Genomic DNA, 18,484 nt, shown 5'->3' on the forward strand with positions numbered 1-18,484 from the left:
CCCAACGGGTTAATTGACTTCCTAGGTGATGTGTGGACCAAGACCTATGTAAAGAGTACAAATGTGTGTGTGTGTGTTTTCGGTTCTACTCAACCGCTGAAAGGCACACATTCCTTTCAAGTGCACACCAGTCCGGGAACGCGGGAAGGAGGCAGATAGGGCCGTCCAGGAGGTGGCAGCCTGGCATCACGGGGGCTCGGATGCACTTGGTACCACCGGAGTGCCAGCTTAAAGCAAGAGGTTCGCCCCTGGTCACTCTGCATTGGGCTGCACGCCCCCCCCCCCCCCCCCACCCTGGGTTTCCACACACAGCGAACATACCACTGTCAGCCCAGGGAGGTTCTTTGCGGGCAGGGGGCGGGGCTGTCACCCCGGCAGGATCCACCCCTTTCCGATACAGCGCCATTTTTAACATTTCCTTTTTGTGTGCCGAAGTCATCCTACTTTATTTTCTAATGTTCAGTTATCGCTGCCTAGTTAGGGCTAGGCTTGGAGTGACGGTAAGTGAACGGGTGAGAACACCCCCAGGTGACTGACACAGGGCCTCTCCCCCTGCAGTCCACTCCCCTTGGAGAGCACCGGACGCGGTTAACTGTTACAGGGCCCCGCATCAACGCAGGCTAGCACATCCCCCGGCAGTAGAGGGGGCCACCCGTGTGCAGTTCTCAGGAGGGGCCTCCAGGGTGCCGAGGATGAGGGGGGCCGGCCCGGTACAGCCAGGCCGGCATCAAAGGGTTGGCAAGCAGGTTAGAGCACCGTTGTCTAGAGTCGTGTTTGCTCGAAAGCGTCCAGAAGACGCGTTTAAGAAGGAATCATTAAATAGAACTCTGAAATTACAAATGTGCAAACTAAAATACATGAGTGATGAAAAAGAATTAGCCTTAAACACAGAAAGAAAAAACAGAAATACTCAGTAGGAAGCAACAGAGGGCAGAGACCGGGCCCACGGCAGGCGTGTCCTCGTCCCAGGGGCTGGGGCCCGACGGGCCTGCAGGGCTGGAAGTCACTCAAAGCACAAGGCCGTGCAGGGAGCTAACTTTCCTCAGTCGGCAGTAAGTACACTAGGCTCTCGGGCCACGTGGTGTCGCCCACACGTACAGAAGGCTATCTGTGTAAGCGGCAGCTGCCACAGACAATAGGAAAACAACAGCGGCTGTGTTCCAATAAAACTTTATTTACAAAAATAAGCAGCGGCCGCGGCCGTAGTTTGCCCACCTGAGTTGGGGCGTCATGCGCTGACTGCACATGGGTCCCGTGCAGCACAGAGCGGGGCGTGTGCACACTGAGAGCGTGGAAGGGGTGCGGGGTCCCGTGTGCCGGGCCAGGCGGCAGGGGGGCCAAGTAGGTCAGGATTCTGCATCGAGGGCGGACGAGTTCTGAAGGGAAGGTGAGGCAGAGGCAGAGGCTGGCCGAAGCAGGCTCTGTGTCGAGCTTCTAGGACACAGGTGAGAGGCGGGGACACCGAACGCAAGGGAGCCTGAGCGCTAGCAGCTAGCGCAGTGGGCCGCGCGAGCACACGTCCTGAGACGCGGGGGGGGGGGGGGGGGGGGGGGGGGGGGGGGGGCAGGCCTGTGAGTGGGCGGGGCCTCTGCCTCCATCTTGGCCTCCGGTGCCCGGGCGGGTCACAGACCCACACACTCCCCCGCAAACAAGCCCCGGCCGGCCTGTCCCCTCCGGCCCTGGCACAGGTGGCCCAAGGCCCCTGCAGACACACCCACCGGGACCCCCACCAGCCCCCACAACATTGGGGCCGGAGTCCGAGCGACTTGCAGGAGGAGGAGGAGGAGGAGCAAGCCAGTGAGGCAGGAACGGCCGGCCGGGCTCCTCAGCGCTCAGGTGGGGGCCGGTCACTACAAACCCGGCGTGCAGGCCTAATCAGGGGGTCGGGGCTCTTAGAGGGACGAGGCGGGGGCACCGGGGCTTTGGAGCTGACGTGCGTTCATACCGAGGGAACGAGAGGGGACGCGCTAAGTGCTGCGGCCGCCGTCTGGGGACAGACCCTCAGGACTTCTAGACAGCAAACCCAGCTCGTGTTTCTGTCTCCCCCCGCCCCTCCCCGCCCCATGGAAGGAGGGTCCAGCCCGCCGGGTCCCTGGAGCCCCGGGAAGACCAAGACCGGGGCTCGCCCACCTGCCCCCGTGCTCCCAGCACCCCAGGCCCTCCCTTCTCTGGGTGCTGAAGCTGCCGCTGCCCCGTGCATTCAGCCACCGCGCCCCTCGACGGCAAGGACAGAAGTCCAGCCGCCCTGCCGGCAAGCTCACTCCCGCTCCGCCATCTGTCTCTGACCTGCTGTCCCCGTGGCTGTCCCCGGGGCTCACAAGCCATCCCCTCATGTCGGCCGCCTCCTTGGAGTGTGAGACACAGACAGCCCTCACCACCATGGGAGAGGGACCCACGGCAGGGCGGGGGGGGCGGAAGAGCAAGAGCTCAGACCCGGTGTCCCTCTGCTCCGGTAGCAGCATAGACCACTGCCGGCTGTACCCGGATGGGCATGCGCACTGGTCACAGCACGGCAGCACCGCCGCGTGTCACGTGCACCCCGCCGTCGTCTCAGGAACCCTCACCTGCTCATCCACAGCTCACCCAGCCCTGCAAGACCCCTGACCCCCACGTGGGGTCCAGTGGCCGCAAGCATGTGTGAAGCGCCCACACCCAAGAACCTCATGAAGCTCTCCAGCCCCGAGTGGGCTGCCGCCCACGGGGACTCAGGCACCCCCCACGCCCCAACACGGCCGCCCACAGGAACTGACGCCTCCGGAACCCACACTTCTGAGACGCACCGGCTCTCAGCTGCCCCAAGGGGCAACAAAGAGGCCCAGAGCCCTGGGTCCCTCGGGGGAGGGGGTTGTGTGAACCACGGATGGGAACTTGGGGGAGTGACACCCAAGAGAATTGCCATTTATTCCCGAAGTTGCCAAAATTATCACCAAGGATTCACCAAGGGGTGCGCATAGGGACGAGGAGGCTCAAACACTGATTGAGGGGCCAGTCAGGAGTTGGGAGGGAGGGGAATGGGTGGGGGACCCCCAGCTGTCCCTCCCCTTTCTAATGCCACAGGAAAGGGGTCCTCCTCCGGCCAGCACCCCTCCCCATCCCCCATGTCACGTCCAGTTTCTCTCCGGGGAGGTGGGGTGGGGGACATGGAAGAGGGTGTAGTGTGAGTGGGCCCCAGGAGGGGAGGGTGCTGGGGTGGGGGCAGGGGTCCCCCGCTTCACATGCACTCACAACACTGGTCTCCCAGGGAGCAGAAATGGGGGAAGCCGGGCCAGGCCAAATCCCCCTCCCTCCTGGATTATAGGAGGAAGGGGTTAGTGTTGGGGGCTGGGGGGCCTGGGGGCATCATGGGGGGCAGGCCAGGGCCCCCACCAAGGGGAGAGATGTATGTCGGTGGTGCTCCGGGGACCGGGGGCACAGGGCTGAGCCGGAGCTGGTTCAGGGTGAGCGTCGCAGGGGGCGCGGACTGGAAGGGGTTGGTGATGGAGGGGCCGGTGGTCGGGGCTCCTACAGGGAGAGAAGAGAAGAGGAGACAGCAGAGCAGAGTCAGGGGCCTGCCCAGGTAGGAGGTCAACGGGTGGGATCCGTCCGGGAGGCTGGCACTCACCGCTTGGCAGGAAGGGGTTGGAGGCCTTGGCTCCTGGCGGCGTGGGGCCCGGCCGGCTCACCAGTGAGTCGAGGTCCACGAGGGCTGCATTAGGCCCCAGGAATGACTCTGGCGTCTTCCGCGTGGGCGGCGGCGGGGTGGGGGCAACCGCCGGCGGGGGGCTCCCCACAGCCTCGGCCAGAGAGCCTCCGACCCCACTCATGTCGAACGCCCCGGGACTGCGTGCGGGTACCTCTCCAGCGAGCAGCTCCAGCTCCCCTACAAGGAGCCAGAGAGGGGTCAGGGGAGGGCAGGCAGCGGGGGGCCTCAAACTGGGAGGCCCAGCCCAGCACCAAGCCAGGGGGACCCACTCAGGGAACTCTGGCGGACAGTCTCCAGGGCAGAAAACTGCCGAGGGACGTTCACGCAATCCCACAAAACCCCACTGGCTCCAGCGTCCGTCCCCAACAGAAACATCACGGTGGAGAAGCACGATGGCCCGGCAGACGGGAGAGCATCTGTGAGCCTGACTGTCTGCTTGTTTCTGAGATCCGGGAATCCCCCCTGCTGCTGGGAAATGCACGAAATCGGCAGGGAGAGAGGAAAACAGACCCGGGAAGGTAGCAAACCACGGACGGACGGGGGACTGGACAATAACCTCAGGGGGCCCAAGGGGAGGGAGGGATCCCTGGTGCCCGGCCTGCCCAGTCAGTCCCAAGAATTCCTGCTTCTGCTTCCCGGGTCCGCTTCAGGCCACTGGCACAGGGAGACGCATCGGCGCCTCCTGGGGACAGGCTCAGTGCCCTCCCAACACCTCGCACAGACGGGATGTTCTCCAGACACAAGCCAGTCCAGTCCGTGCCGGGAAGGGAGGGACACAAGAGCCAGGACGCCCAAACGCAAGGTGCCCCGAAGACGGGACGCCAGGTGGGGAAGGCGCTGGGCGCTGAGGCACCAGCGGCCAGGCCAGGGGGGCGGGCCCCCGCAGTCACCACACTGCTGGTAATGCAGGACACAGCCGGCCGGGCCCCCAGAAACACCAGAGGAACATTCCAGGGACACAGAAGTCAGAGTTCGGAATCTAGGGAAGCCGCAAAAACACAGTTCCTTATGCTACTTCTGCAGCTCTTCGGAGTATGAAATTATTCAAAACCAAGATCAAACTTTCTTTTGAAGACGTTCAGGATCAGTTACAACCGCAACGAGAGGGTCTGGGTGCCGGCCCACCCAGCCCAGAGGGTGGCTCACCCGTGCTGCTCCCGGAGGCCGGCAGGGCTGAACGCAGGCGGTCAAAGTCCGAGAACTCATCTGGCTCCGCGTCAAACCCGACGGCTGTGGGGGTCCAGGATGCCCACTCAGCTCCCCATGGGGACCCACCTCCCACTCCCCAGCCCCCGGCGCTCCAGAGACCAGACACCCCCAAGCTCCCCCGCACACCCGCCACACCCTTGGGCCCCGTCAGCCTGACCCCAGCACCCACCCAGTACCTGTGGTGCCATTGGTGCTGGGCTTGGCAGGTGACCCTCCCCAGGGGTCCGAGAAGGCCGGGGCTGGAGCCCAGGGATCAGAGGCTGGGGGTCCGCCTACCGGAGCCCCACCTGAGTGAGGAAGGAGGTATGTACGCGGCTGCTGGGTGGACGGTTTACCTCTGAGAACCTGTGCCCACTCCCTCCAGCCTCAGTTCTAGGCCCGCACCTCCCCAAAGCCTCGCCCTGCCCTGCCGTGTCCTGGGACGCAGCTGGGCACCCCAGTGTGGGCCCACCCCCAGCCTTTCCCGCCTCGTCCCCACGAATGAGCCATGGCTACACATGCTGTGGGGCCTCTGCCCACGCGTCCCTCCTCGGCCGTGAGGCCTCTGGGAAGCCCCCAAAGAGCTCCCCAGCTGGGTAAGGCGGTATGGCTCACCCAGACCTGCCCAAACCCCATGGCTCCCTTGAGACCCCCCAGGGCGTCCAGCCCCGTCCCAGCCCTCCTGCACCCAGCCTCACCAGCCACCCGCCCTGGTTCCACTGCAGCAACCTCTCTACCCCGCGCCCCTTGGCACCCCGCCACGGTCCTGCAGGCTCCCTCACGCCCGCTCCTCTGGGCTGTTCTATCTGACCCCCACAGCCACCCACTGTACTGCATCTGTCCCAATCCCTAAGGCATGCCTGGGATCACACACTGGATGTGGGGCCAGAGCAGGCAGGCAGCCAGCACTCACCATCAGAGCTCCCCCACGGGTCAGGCGTGGGCCCCTCTCCAGCTGCAGGGGCCTGGGTCCCACCCCAAGGGTCAACCGGGGGCCCTGCAGGGGCAGCAGGCCTCCAAGGGTCCCCGGAGGCTGGTGTAGGGGCCGGACCACCCCAGGGATCAGCAGCTGGAGGGACGGGGGCCCCTCCCCAAGGGTCCGACGTGGGGGCAGTCATGGGTGCCGCCTGGGGGCCTCCCCAGGGGTCCGTGGCTGGTGGTGGAGCCGGGGCCGTGAAGACGTCAGCAAGATCCATGAGGGAGGACTGCAGGGTACAGAGGAAAGAAAGCACATGAGGCCCGAGCAGGCTGGGCCAGGGGACTCCAGGGGTCCGGGAGGAGGGCCCTGGGGGGGGGGGGGGGGAACGGCTGCAGAGCAAGAGAGAAGCAAGAGCCAGGTGCTGTGGCCATGAGACTGAAGAAGGCAGTCTCCCCATCTCCCACCCACTACACCCCTGCTGTCCGCCACCCCCACCACTCAGCCCTCCCCAGTTCCTGCCAGAACAAGGAAAGCGACCAGAGCCCAGAGGAGCCCACCCCAGCCCTGCCCATGGGAGGCCCACTGGGGTCGCCCACTGAGTGTCAGGTGATTATGGGTCACCCTGAACAGTCCTGGCCTCAAGCCCAGCACACGTCCCAGGTCACCTGGAGCATGCTCCGGGCTTCCAGGGCTGTGTGTGTGTGTGTGTGTGTGTGTGTGTGTGTGTGTACGCGCTCACAGGTGCTCACCCATAGCCCTGGAAGCCTGGAGCACCTGTGAGCATGCACACGTGCACGCACACACACACACCACACACATGCACGCACTCTCACACAACGACCCTGTGTCCCAAGAGCACACGCCTCTCTGGACAAGGAGGTGCCCCACCTCCCACAGGACAGCAGGCACAGGCCTGGCGCCCCCTTCCTCCAGGCTCTCGAGAGGTGGGGCATCAGGGAGACCCTCCGGCTGAGGCTAGCCCAAGCAGGCTCCTCTATCCAGTGCCCTGTTGTGGCTGCGGGGCCAGCTCTGGCCACCCGGCCACCCGCCCTCCACCTGCCCATCAGGAAGGCGGCTACCCTCCAAGGCCACCATCCTTGAGGCCGGTCCCACAGTGAAGACGCTCGGGACACCCAGAGCAACCCGAGTGAGGCCACGGAACGAGGCCAGCTTGGATGCCCAGCCACGCAAGGGACCCTGGCCTCGATGTGCACGGCCACGCCTCGTTCACCCGTGAGGCCGAGAGAGGCGGGATGAAGAGCACAAGCTGAACTGCCAGCAAACATCACGTCTGCACTGGGGGACTGGGGACCCTGGAGGTCAGGGACCAGCCCTGTGTCGCTCGCCCGCTGACCCTCGGTGTCCCGGGTGCGGGAGGACGCTCAGGAGGTGCCTGGGCACACGTGCGCCACCCCCTTCCTGCCCGATCAGGCCGGTGCTCTCACTGTATCTCGCTCTGGTCTCGCTCAGCTACAGGCACCGACCGGCACTCGAAACATCTCCGTGGCGGGGTCACACTTGAGCGCCCGCCAGCCCCCACACGTCTCCACGAGAAAACGGTTCCCTGCAGCCACAGCCGCAGCCGCCTAGGGCCCCGCCCAATGCCCCGTGCTCACCTCCTCCTGGCCACCAGTCTCCCTCCTGCTCTCCTCTATGGCCATCTGAAGCCTCAGGTCGTCCCCACGGCGGATCCGCTCTTCCTGTTTGGGTCATGGAGGCAGGCGACAAGGGAGGGTCAGAATACGAGCGGCACGGCTGCCCCCCACCCCCGACCCAACAAAGGTGACTGAAAATTAGAATGGGATGTGGACGATGTGGGAGGGGAGGACGGGGAGGCCCGTGCGGTCTGGGCTGGGGACACGGGCCTGGCCAGGCACTGCTCTGACAGGCTCGGGAAGTGGGGGCCCGGCGTCTGACTCTGCAGTGTCTGCTGCGCTGGGTGGAGGTGACCAAGGCCTGGGCTGTGGCAGAGGGGACGGAGTGGCCACAAGGCATCTGCTTCCCGTGCTGCGACTGCACCGTCGGAGGACCCGCCTGACACATGTGTACGGCAGGGGCAGGGCTGCTGTGGGGCGGGCAAGGGGGTGCAAGGAGTCGGGGACCTGAGGAGGGTCTGAGGGGAGCCTAGGGAGGGGAGGGGGCTCTTCTGACCTTGTCGTGTTCCTCACGGCTCAAACTAAGGGCCAGCTGGAGCTGGACGTCGTCCTCAGGGCCGCAGGATGGGGGCTGGGGGAGAGAGAGTGTGAGGGGTCCAGGGCAGGACACGAGGTGGGGGGTGGGAGAGAGAAAGAACGAGGGAAGGAGAGAGAGGGAAAGAGAGAGAGAGAAGCAGGGAAGGAGAGAAAAAAGGAGGGAAAGAGAGAGAGAGAGAGAGAAGAAGAGAAAGACGGAGAGAGAGGAAGAGAGAGACGGAGAGAGTGTGAGGGGTCCAGGGCAGGACATGAGGTGGGGGGTGGGAGAGAGAAAGAACGAGGGAAGGAGAGAGAGGGAAGGAGAGAGAGGGAAGGAGAGAGAGGGAAGGAGAGAGAGGGAAGGAGAGAGAGAGAGAAGCAGGGAAGGAGAGAGAAAAGGAGGGAAGGAGAGAGAGAGAGAAGAAGAGAGAGACGGAGAGAGAGGAAGAGAGAGATGGAAAGAGTGTGAGGGGTCCAGGGCAGGACATGAGGTGGGGGGTGGGAGAGAGAAAGAACGAGGGAAGGAGAGAGAGGGAAGGAGAGAGAGGGAAGGAGAGAGAGGGAAGGAGAGAGAGGGAAGGAGAGAGAGGGAAGGAGAGAGAGGGAAGGAGAGAGAGAGAGAAGCAGGGAAGGAGAGAGAAAAGGAGGGAAGGAGAGAGAGAGAAAAGAAGAGAGAGACGGAGAGAGAGGAAGAGAGAGATGGAAAGAGTGTGAGGGGTCCAGGGCAGGACATGAGGTGGGGGGCGGGAGAGAGAAAGAAGGAGGGAAGGAGAGAGAGGAGGAGGGAAGAGGAGAGAGAGAGAAGGAGAAAAGGAAAGGAAACGGAAACAGAGCCAGGACGGACAGAACCAAAGGCACAGACACGGTCACCCAAACCGGTGAGGGACGGGCAGAGACAGAGCAGAAAGACTAGCAAGGAAGGAGCCACTCGGGACAAACACCCGAGTAAAGGGGACGAAAGTGGTCAGGACGAGGACACAGGAAGACCAGGTGGGAGGGCCAGCAGAGAGCGGGCTGGGGGTGGGGAGAGAGAGCACACAGGCCCTCAGGAGGTGGGGGGGGCAGGGGCTGAGGCATGAGATGGGATGAGAACGGAAGTCAAACCCCCAGAGTCAAACTGGCACGCCCGGCCAGGCCCAGTACCTGGTCGGCCTCCTCCTTGCTCATGGCCAAGGCCAGCTGGAGCTGGAGCTCCTCCTCCCCGCTGCTCTGTGGCCACGCCTGCTCCGCCTCAGGTGGGGGCCCCGAGCCCACGGCTGCTGAGGACGCTGCGGTGGGGAGGGGCAGTGAGACCCGGCTGGACAAAGAGAAGGGACCACACAGCCCAGGCGGGGGGGAGGGGAAGGCTTCCTTTCCGGGGGGGGGGCAGACTATGAGCCAGGTTTGTCCAGCCCCCCCTCCCCCCACCGGGGAGAACAGGGAATAAGGAGCGGGGGGGGGGGGGGGGGGGTCAAGGAAGGACAGCCCCGTGGGCCCAAGAACAAAAGCCAGCAGCAGAGGGAGGACGTGCGGGAGCCTCAGAGCCCACGACCTTGGTTCCCGAGCTGCGTGCCCGGGGTCTGCTCAGAGCCCCAGGGCACACCGGTCTCCAGGCCCACGTGCTCCCACGGGTCCAGGGCTGCGAGGCTGGGACCAGCTGGGTGTCGGGGGAAGAAGAGAACCTGCACCCTCGGCCCCCACCCCCACCGTGGGTGTGGCTGAGACAAGACGTGACCGGGAAGGGGGTGACTACCCAGAAGGAGGCACGGACAGGATGCAGGGCCTAATTTTGAGCCAGGGGAAGCGCCCACCTGCCTGCTGCTCGCAGCTGGCCCCTCACTGTCGGCAGGCCCCCCAGAGTGCCTGCCGTCCCTGACCTCAGACCTCCGGCAACCCCCTCCAGGTCACTCCTCTCCGTCTTCGGCACTGCCCGCTCTCAGGCAGGGGCACACCTGGGCCCTCAGGCGGCCCTGGGTTAGTATTTGCAGGTGAACAGGGTACCTCTCAGCTCTAGGGTCCCACAGCAAGAGGGAAGGGACACAGGAGTGCAGAGGAGGCTCACGGCCCGTCACCCCTCAGATGAGGACACAGAAATGATGGCACGGGGCGGGGAGAGCCCAGCGGCTGGGCACGGGGTGCCTGGCAACGACAGGAAGCTTCAAGACGGACGGGGGTGGGCCGGGAGGGGGGCAGTGAGGGCGCAGAGGCGCGGGGGGCTCCCGAGGCAGGCCTCACCCGTGGCGGTCTGCGCCAGCTTCTCCTTGGTCTTGAGCGCGTGGGCGCGCTCCTCCCGCAGCCGGTCCTCGTCACGGAGCAGGGCCACCAGCTGCTTGGCCTTCTCACGCACGTTCACGCCCTGGTCCTTGCCGTCACGGTCCACGTACTGGAAGTCCTTGAGCGTCTGCACCGCGTACATGTTCTCCTTGCACTGCTGGGACACGCGCTCCGAGCCAGTCTTGATGAGGTACTCCATCAGCGTCATGGCCTTCGGGGCGGGGGGCACACCGGTCACACACACGGCGGCCAGGATCCCAGTCCCGGCGCCAACCCTCACGTCAGCCGCACACGGACAGACACGCGCGGCCCGGCAGGTGACTACGTGGCCGCGAGACAGGACGCAGCGCGGCCACGTGCAGCCACTTGGAGGGACCCCACAGACACCAATGAGCACGCGAGGCGGGCGTCCCCGACAGGCACATCCACAGAGGATGTGGTTCACAGGAGATTCGGGGCTGCCGGGGCTGGGAGACTCTCGCTGGACACGGGATCTGTGTGCAGGTGACGAAGACACTCCGCACCCAGGCAGTGGTGGTGGTCGCCCAACCCCGGGCCGGTGCTCTGTGCCACTGAACCGCACACTTTACAAGGGTGAACCGTACGGCACGGGATCTGTGTGCAGGTCAGTAAAAATCCAGAAACGGGGAAAAGGCAGGTATGGTCGCTGCAGCCCCTCCCAGGCTTCCCCGAGCCGAGCAGACCCCACTCTATTTCTCTGAAACCACAAAAATACGCCTGTTAAGTCACGTTTGACAGCACCCAGTGCTCGGACGGCCAGACTGGTTTCTCTCCCGTCCTGTCCGTCTGGAACGTGTGTCATTACCGCCCGTGTAGAGCTTCGTGCTTCTGCAGACAAGGAAGCGACTTGCTCGTCGAGGTGGGAGGGAGGGAGAGAGGGAGGGAAGCACCGGGCCCGCAGGGCCTGTTGAGGCAGGGCTCTCTGCAGGGCACTCGTGCACTGGGACAGCAGGAACAAAGGGACAGGAGGAGGAAACACCCTGTGACAGCTTCTGCATTTTAAGAGATAAGAACAAATTCTCTTTCCAACAAGTTAAAACAAAACAGGGGAAGAGAGACTCCGGTCGTCGGACGACAGCGCACCTTACAGTTTGCAGGGGACTCCGGGGGCTTCCCGGAGCCCCTGAAGGTCACCCAGACCACTGCAAAGCAACAGACAGAGGACCTTCTGCTTCGGCTGAGCTGTCTGAAGAGCTACGCGATTTGCCAGGGAACCCCCGCTGTGGGGGCTTGACGTCTCCCCAACCTTCCTGGGGAGCCAAACCTGAACCTCACAGGCTTCCTGAAGGTGTGTGAACGGTTATTTACGCCAGTAATCAGAGGTTAGTCTTTAACCAGCCCTCGAGGTGTTTACGCATCACGGTAGGAGGGACAGGGTGGAAGGCAGGCTCCCAAGGTCCTGGGCCAGCCGCGCTCTGGAATTCAGCTTTCCCGGGTTCAGACCAGAAAGGCCACACGACACATAAAACAGATCTCCCAGCAGACGGTCCCACCAACAGTCAAGCTACCCGAGGCCCACAGATGGCAGACAGACCACCTCCCCTCAGCCTGGGATGGGACTTGCACCCAACAACTCACAAAAACTCGTTTTCAAAGCTCTGGAGCTGCAGTTGAATGGCCTGTGAACCCAGAAAGAATCCAAACACCCCACGGGTAACACGCATACGTGTGAAGCACAGCGGGCCCGTGGTGCGGGAGCAGCACGCGCACAGCAACGTAACGTAAACACGTAAGCGGATGCCACACACACCAACCTCCCAGATGCGGCCGTGAGCAACATACGCAGGCGCAAAGCACCAGGAGCACGGGTCCGTGGAAAGTTCTAGAACAAACGTGGCAGACAGAAGGCAGGACAGGATGCTGCTGGGGGAGGCGGGGACATCCTCTCTCTCTCTCTCCATCGGGATGGTGGCTACACAGGTGTGCGTACACGTGAGCACTAACCAGGCTGCACGCTCGTGATGTGTGCCACAACAGAAAACGTGAACCTATTCTTAAAAGTAAGCAACTGGACAGGCCAATAGTCCCAATAGTCCCTGCTAATTTTTGAAACAGCTTGTTCCTGGATCCCCCAGGACACCAGAACACGCATCAAGGAGCCACACGGGGTACCTAGGCACTCAGTTGGTTGAGCGTCTGACTCTTGGCTTCGCCTCAGATCATCACCTCGCGGTTTGTGGGTTCGAGCCCCGTGTCGGGCTCTGCACTGACAGCACGGAGCCTGCTTGGGATTCTCTTTCCCCCCCCTCCTCCCCTGCCTGTGCACATGCACATGCATTCTTGGGCTCTCTCTCTCTCAAAATAAATAAACTTAAATAAAAAATCATTGTTTACGAAAGTAAAAAAACAAAAAAAAACAGGAATCCACAAACAACTTCTCAAAGGGCCAGGTGCTAGATAACCCAGCTTTTCAGGCCACATGGCCCCCGTGCTATAGGGGAAGCAGCCGCAGATGAGCGGGCCTGGCCACGACAGATAGAGCTTCACCCACCAACACAGGTGGCTGGCCAGATTCAACCTCTGGCCCATAGTTTGTTGACCTCTTGTTTTAAAAGATAAAAACTGAGAGGCACCTGGGTAGCTCAGTCGGTTAAACGTCCAACTTCAGCTTAGGTCACAATCTTGCAGTTTGTGGGTTCGAGCCCCACGTTGGGCTCTGTGCTGACAGCTCAGAGCCCGAAGCCTGCTTCAGACTCTGTGTCTCCCTCTCTCTCTGCCCCTCCCGTGCTCGCGCTCTCTCTCATAAACATTAAGAAATAAGTAAACATTTAAAAGATAAAAATTGAGACCCTGCATTCCTCGGAGCAGGGAGGTGACACAACCCAGTCAAGAGAACGGGTTCCAAGGCTCCCCTCCCACCCCTTGCCCCCTGGGTGGCCCCAAGCCTCTTTGTGCCTCAGTTTCCTCACCTGAAAAGTGGGGACAGGAAAAGTACTTCGTGGTTCTCTGCCTACAGCAGTGTTTCTCCGGCTGCACTTGGTCCATGAGCCCCAGTGAGCTTCCCTTGCAGTTTCAAGAGGCCCTCCAAATCCCATCCCCTCCCTTCACCTCCACACAAGGGCTCACCCAGACCCCCCACCCCTTCCCCGATTCTCAGCTAGACAAACGCCACCCAGTCCTTCACAACAAACCACCAAATATCGGACCCAACATGGGGTCCGTGGAATTGAGACCCCAGTCCGGGTTTGTCAGGGTGGGTGTGAGAAAGAACACAGCATTTGCAGGTCTGAGAAACGAGGGAGCACCGTGCCCTGGGGCGCAGCGCAGGTCCCAGCTGGAGTCCATGAGACCGGGGACCTCGGCCGCCTCATCTACCACCACAGACACAGCAGGCCCTTGGCCAACGGTTCCCCAAACAAATGTCGACAAGAGGACTTGCCTGAACCTCGCTCTCCGGCTCCCACCCCAGCAGCCGGACCCTCACACGCAAGAACGTCCACAGGCCGCTCTGAGCCCCACTGCCGGGAGTGGGGGCCGGCCGCCCGTGCCAGCCTGTGCCCACCGCCGCTTCTTGGCCCAAGGGGAAGATGCCAGGCCCCAGACCAGTAAGCTGAAAAACCGCTCACGGGCACTCCCCAAAGACACGTTCCCTTTGACCAAAGCCTCCAATCTGTCTGTTCGCTGGGTGAGGACGCGCACATCCGCCACCAGGAACCAGTCAACAGACCACTTCTGTGGTGGGCACTGTGTCCACGTTTCTCAACGTGACACCTGCGTGTGTCCTTCCGCCCCAAAGTTCCAGTTCTAGAAAATGGCAAACATACAAGGGGACTCGCGGCGGTCTTGTTCACAAAAGCAAAACGTCACAGATCGCTTAACGATCCGTCACCAGGCAGCACTTGTTGAAAAAGTAAAAAAGGGAAGAAAACAAAGTAACGCATCTTTTATATCCTAAAGAGGAATGACCTCTGAGATGTGGCTTCACCTTCCCTTTTAAAACTGGGGTTTGATTTACACTTGCTACAACCCACCGTTCTCCACTGCAGTCCTGAGCCCTGATAATTGCACATGGCCACGTATCCGGCGCTGCAGTGGTACTGCGGCTCCACGGCCCCCCAAACTCCCTGGTGCCAGGGGACATGCGCACACAGATTGTTCCGGAGGAGAAACAGAAGCGGGGGACACCAGCTGCCTCCGAGAGGGACCTGGGCTCTGGGCACACAGAGGGACGCACACCGTGCACCTGCCTAGGCCTTCTGTGCGGATGAATCTTGCGACTGTGCCACGTTTTGAAGAAGTTTAAACCCTATGACTCAAAACTCCTAAGACCCTTACCCGTTTGCTGCCTTCGTTAGGTGAAAAGGAGGGCGGGAGGGAGAGAGATTCACATAAACACCCAGAACTCCAAGTCCTCGGGCACACCCCCGCCAGAGCCCCGCGCGCACGCCCGCCCGCCCTCGAGCACGCGTGCGTGTGAGGGTCGGGCTGCAGGCCCGGGCACTGACCTTGTAGACATGCCGCCAGTTCTTGCCATGGTCATTGAGCCGCTTCCAGATCATGCTCATGATCTCGGAGAAGGCGACAACGTTGTAGGTGAGGTCAGCGATCTCAGACATGAGGGAGCTGGATGGCCCCCAGGGGTCGTTGCTCGTGGCTTCTCGGACCTTGATCTCGGCCTCCGAGTAGTTGTGGACTATGTTCTTCATCTGGCGCCGCAGCGACGAGGTCGACATGGCGGCGGGTGACGGTGAGGGTGGTGGGCCCCCCGGGATGTGGCGAGACAGGGGCGACTGGAGGAAAAGACAGCAGCAGGGGCTGGGGGTCACCGCATCTGAGGAAGAAAGGCCCTTTAGAAACACAATTGGGACCTGGGGCTGTCCAGCCTGCAGCCCCGCCCTCGTGGCCCCCCACCCCCACCCTGGAGTCAAGGACGAGGTCCTAACCATAGCCTAGAAGGCTCCGGCCCTCGTTAACCCCCATCTTAGTCACCAGGTCCATCTTTCAGTTCCTCAAACATGCCCAGCTCCTTCCTGCTTGGGGCCCCTGCTCAGTGAGGCAGGGTGTGCAGTGATGGATCACAGACGGGACACCGCAGCTCGGTACTTCCGAGCCCACTGCCCTGGGTGGGCCAGGAACTTCCACACCTGTTTTCTCCCCTGTAGGGTGGGGTTTTGTTCCACAACCCAGGGGGCTAAGAACCCGGCGCGTGGGCAGTGCACTATAAACGTGGGTGGTGTCACGAGATGGTCATCCTGCTCTTCCTCAGCACCCAGGTCACTCCTCGTCACCCCCAGGGCTCTGTTTAAGCTTCCCAGATGTTACACACCCAAATGCCACAGTCATGGTTCCCTAGGGGCCCCATCAGTATTTTATACCCGTGGGTCTGATTCTGTGGCTGAGGCCAACCCAATAGCCCCATGGGGACAGAGACCACGTCTCTGGGGACAGCCGTCCCGGAAGAGCCATTCAACAAACAGCTGGGAAGAAGGGAAGGAGGGAGGGCTGGAGTGGAAGGGGCAGAATCTGTGGCAGAAACAAGGACACACAGGGAGACCGCTAAAGGGAATGGAGCAAGAGGCAGGGAACGCCAGGGGGACAGGCGTACCAAGGGTGGTGGGGGGGGGGGGGCGGGAGGCTCGGGGAGAAGAGATAAGGATGAGCCCGGCTGCCCACTGGGTCTGAGCCGCATGCCAGGTGCTCGCTGACCAAGAGATGCCCATTATTTCAACACCACCAGCGGGGCTTTCGGAGGCCAAACAATTCAGCCCAGGTCACACGCTAAGCGCGGCAGCACAGACTCAACCTCTGGCTGCTTGGACACCAAAACCTATACTTTTAAACTAACCCGTGTTGAGAGCAAGATGACGGGAAGGAACAGAAGGGCGGGAACCAGGTGGAAGGTGACGATCACAGCAAGCGGTGGCACAAGCCTTACCCCGTGCTAGGCATTCTTCTCCATGCTTTACACACAGTGACTCAATTAATCCTCCCAACTCCATGATTCACAGCACCTCACGGGGGGAGGAAACTGAGGCACAGGAAGAGAGACTCCCATGCCCTGGGACACAGGCCTCACCCTGGCTGCAGAGCAGACTGAGCACCTCGGTCCACATCCACTCCAATAAGCCCTCCCACAACCTACCTACGTCCTGGGACGGCCGGCTGGCCCCAGCTTTGAATTCCAGCTGGAGAGCCCAGACACAGGGAGGCAGATGTGAGGCGGTCAGGGGGCCCAGCAGGCCAGCTGGATGCACCAGGACAAAGAACTGATGTGACCAGCACAGAAGAGACAGAGGGAAGGGAACAAGACCAACAAGAAGAGAAAGAGGCACAGAGAAACCCAGGCAGAGACAGTACTCAGAGACCGAATCAAAACCAGGGACAGTGAGGCGAGACAACGAAGAGAAAGGATCAAGGCCCTAGAAGGAAAAGAGACAGCGACCCAGCACTACAAACTCATCAGAGAAAGAAAAACTAACGTGTGAAACAAAGAACAAGTAACTTGGGCCCAAATCCTGGCCATGAGCTACCAGCAGAACAACCTCCTTGAGACTCAGTTTGCTCAACTCTGAAAAGAAGGAAAGAATTCCTACCCGGCAGGCTTGCTGATTAAATAAGATGGGTACATAAAGTGCTTGGCGCCCTGCCCACAGATAGTAGGGGCTCAGTAACGCTGCCTGCTATTATCAGAGAAAAAGAACATTTCCAAAGGGCCGGTAAAGGAAAACACACTACTTTAACGCCGGGTAATTACACTAAACTGTGTTAGAAAAAACAGTCCACGAAAGCGCACGCATGCTGCTCAGAACGAGAACAAGTTTTTCAACACAAACGGACTCCCAAAGAGAAGTATTAGATCGAGTAGAGAACGAACGATATGGCAAAACCCTCAAGGGGTACTCAAATGACTGATGTCAAACATGTGCTGCGGGGAGCTGAAAACCTGTAAGAGCGGAATGCAGGGGTCCCAGCAGTTGACTGCGGGGCGAGCTGCTTCACTGCTACCGCCTCCAGGAACACGCACAGCGACGCCAGGATGCAGGAACTGTGAACGACCCTAACTTTAAACACTAGGAAGCGGAGGTTTGGAAATGAAAGAAGTCACCTGATAACCAGTACAGGCTGGCCAAGGAGTGGGCCTCGATTCTACAGCCCGGCTCTCGACCTCCCACCCCTCTGGAGACTCCAGGACCTGGGGGAGGGGGCAGATTCCAGACCAAGGAGCAGACGCGCAGAGGGACCTCGGGGTCGGGGATGTGCGCGAGGACGATGAATGGGAAAACGGAGGGGAGGAAGATGCACAGAGATGGGGACTAGGGTCACCGGGAACTGCAGACACGGAGGCCCAGAGGAGAGGAGGCAAAGGGGGAGAGGGAGAGGGAGAGAGAAAGAGACAGCGGCACGACCACCAATCCTCAACACCACACACCGACACTGACAGGGGTCGACACACGGGGACCGGCGCCCAGTGGAAGCGCCACAGCGGACGCGGGCAGCGCTGAGGCCCGGGCGGAGGCCGGCGGGATACGGACCAACACAGACACCGCGGGGTGGAAAGGCGCGGGCGCCGACACACAAAGGCCGCGGTGATGAGCCAGGGGCCGCACGCGACGGACGCCCGAGCGCCCCCGTACCGCCGTACCCCGGCCCGCGCTCACCTCGGCCTCTCACGCCGGGCTCCGGGGGGTCATGGCGGGCAGCCCCCTGCCCCGCTTGGCCTCGGTGTCGCGGGGCGCGCGCCTGGCCGCGGGCGGCGGACACGGAGGCGCACTCGGGCGCACGCGCGAACGCACGGAGGGCCGCACGCCGACGGCCCCGCCGCCCCGGCGCCCGGGAGGGGCGCAGAGAGCCGGGCGGGGGAGGGGAGCCGCCGAGCGGACGGGAAGCAACCGAAGGAGGCGACGGACCGGAAGCGGAAGTGGCGGCGCGCCCCGCCCTCCGCGCCGCATTTGGCCCCGGCGACTCGGCCCACAGGGAGCCTGCGCAGTCGCCGCTTCCGCGGCCCCGCCCGCCCGTCTACGTCACTTCCGGCGCGCGAGCGCCGTGGCCAGACGCGGTTGCGAGGCCTTGGGGACGCCCTTGAAAAGAGTGGAGGCCTCAGAGAGTCCCGGCCGGCAAACTCGGCCGAGGGAGGTGGGGGAGGCGAGGAAGGGGCCGGGCCGTGCCCGGCCCGCGAGGCCACACCCCCGGCACCCCGCGGTGCTCTAGGCGCCCCCTCTCCTTGCCCAGCGGGCGCACACGCGGAGCCCCGCCCCCAAGCGCCTGCCCCGGGCAACCGGCCACGCAGGCGGGGGTGTGCCCTGCAGGGCG

At 62.4% G+C, this 18,484-nt stretch overlaps 1 protein-coding gene across 2 annotated transcripts; it reads right to left on the reverse strand.

Annotated features, from left to right (window-relative positions):
• Positions 1-2,882: 2,882 nt before the first annotated feature.
• On the reverse strand, positions 2,883-18,097 carry EPN1 (epsin 1). Of its 2 annotated transcripts, XM_053905732.1 has the most exons (11): positions 17,833-18,097; positions 14,680-15,005; positions 10,175-10,424; positions 9,104-9,228; positions 7,941-8,015; positions 7,406-7,489; positions 5,784-6,075; positions 5,068-5,178; positions 4,829-4,912; positions 3,602-3,859; positions 2,883-3,501 (listed from the first exon to the last, which is right to left on the reverse strand). In XM_053905732.1, the coding sequence occupies exons 2-11, from the start codon at positions 14,905-14,907 to the stop codon at positions 3,293-3,295; spliced, it is 1,716 nt and encodes a 571-aa protein (XP_053761707.1). In that variant the 5' UTR covers positions 14,908-15,005; positions 17,833-18,097; the 3' UTR covers positions 2,883-3,292. The 2 variants fall into 2 exon arrangements, with proteins under 2 accessions (XP_053761707.1, XP_019293375.2); XM_019437830.2 differs by lacking the exon at positions 7,941-8,015.
• Between the last annotated feature and the right edge of the window lie 387 nt (positions 18,098-18,484).

The sequence above is a fragment of the Panthera pardus genome, unplaced genomic scaffold (assembly GCF_024362965.1).
Source record: "Panthera pardus isolate Hobbes unplaced genomic scaffold, ASM2436296v1 HiC_scaffold_18, whole genome shotgun sequence".
Lineage (NCBI taxonomy): Eukaryota > Metazoa > Chordata > Mammalia > Carnivora > Felidae > Panthera > Panthera pardus.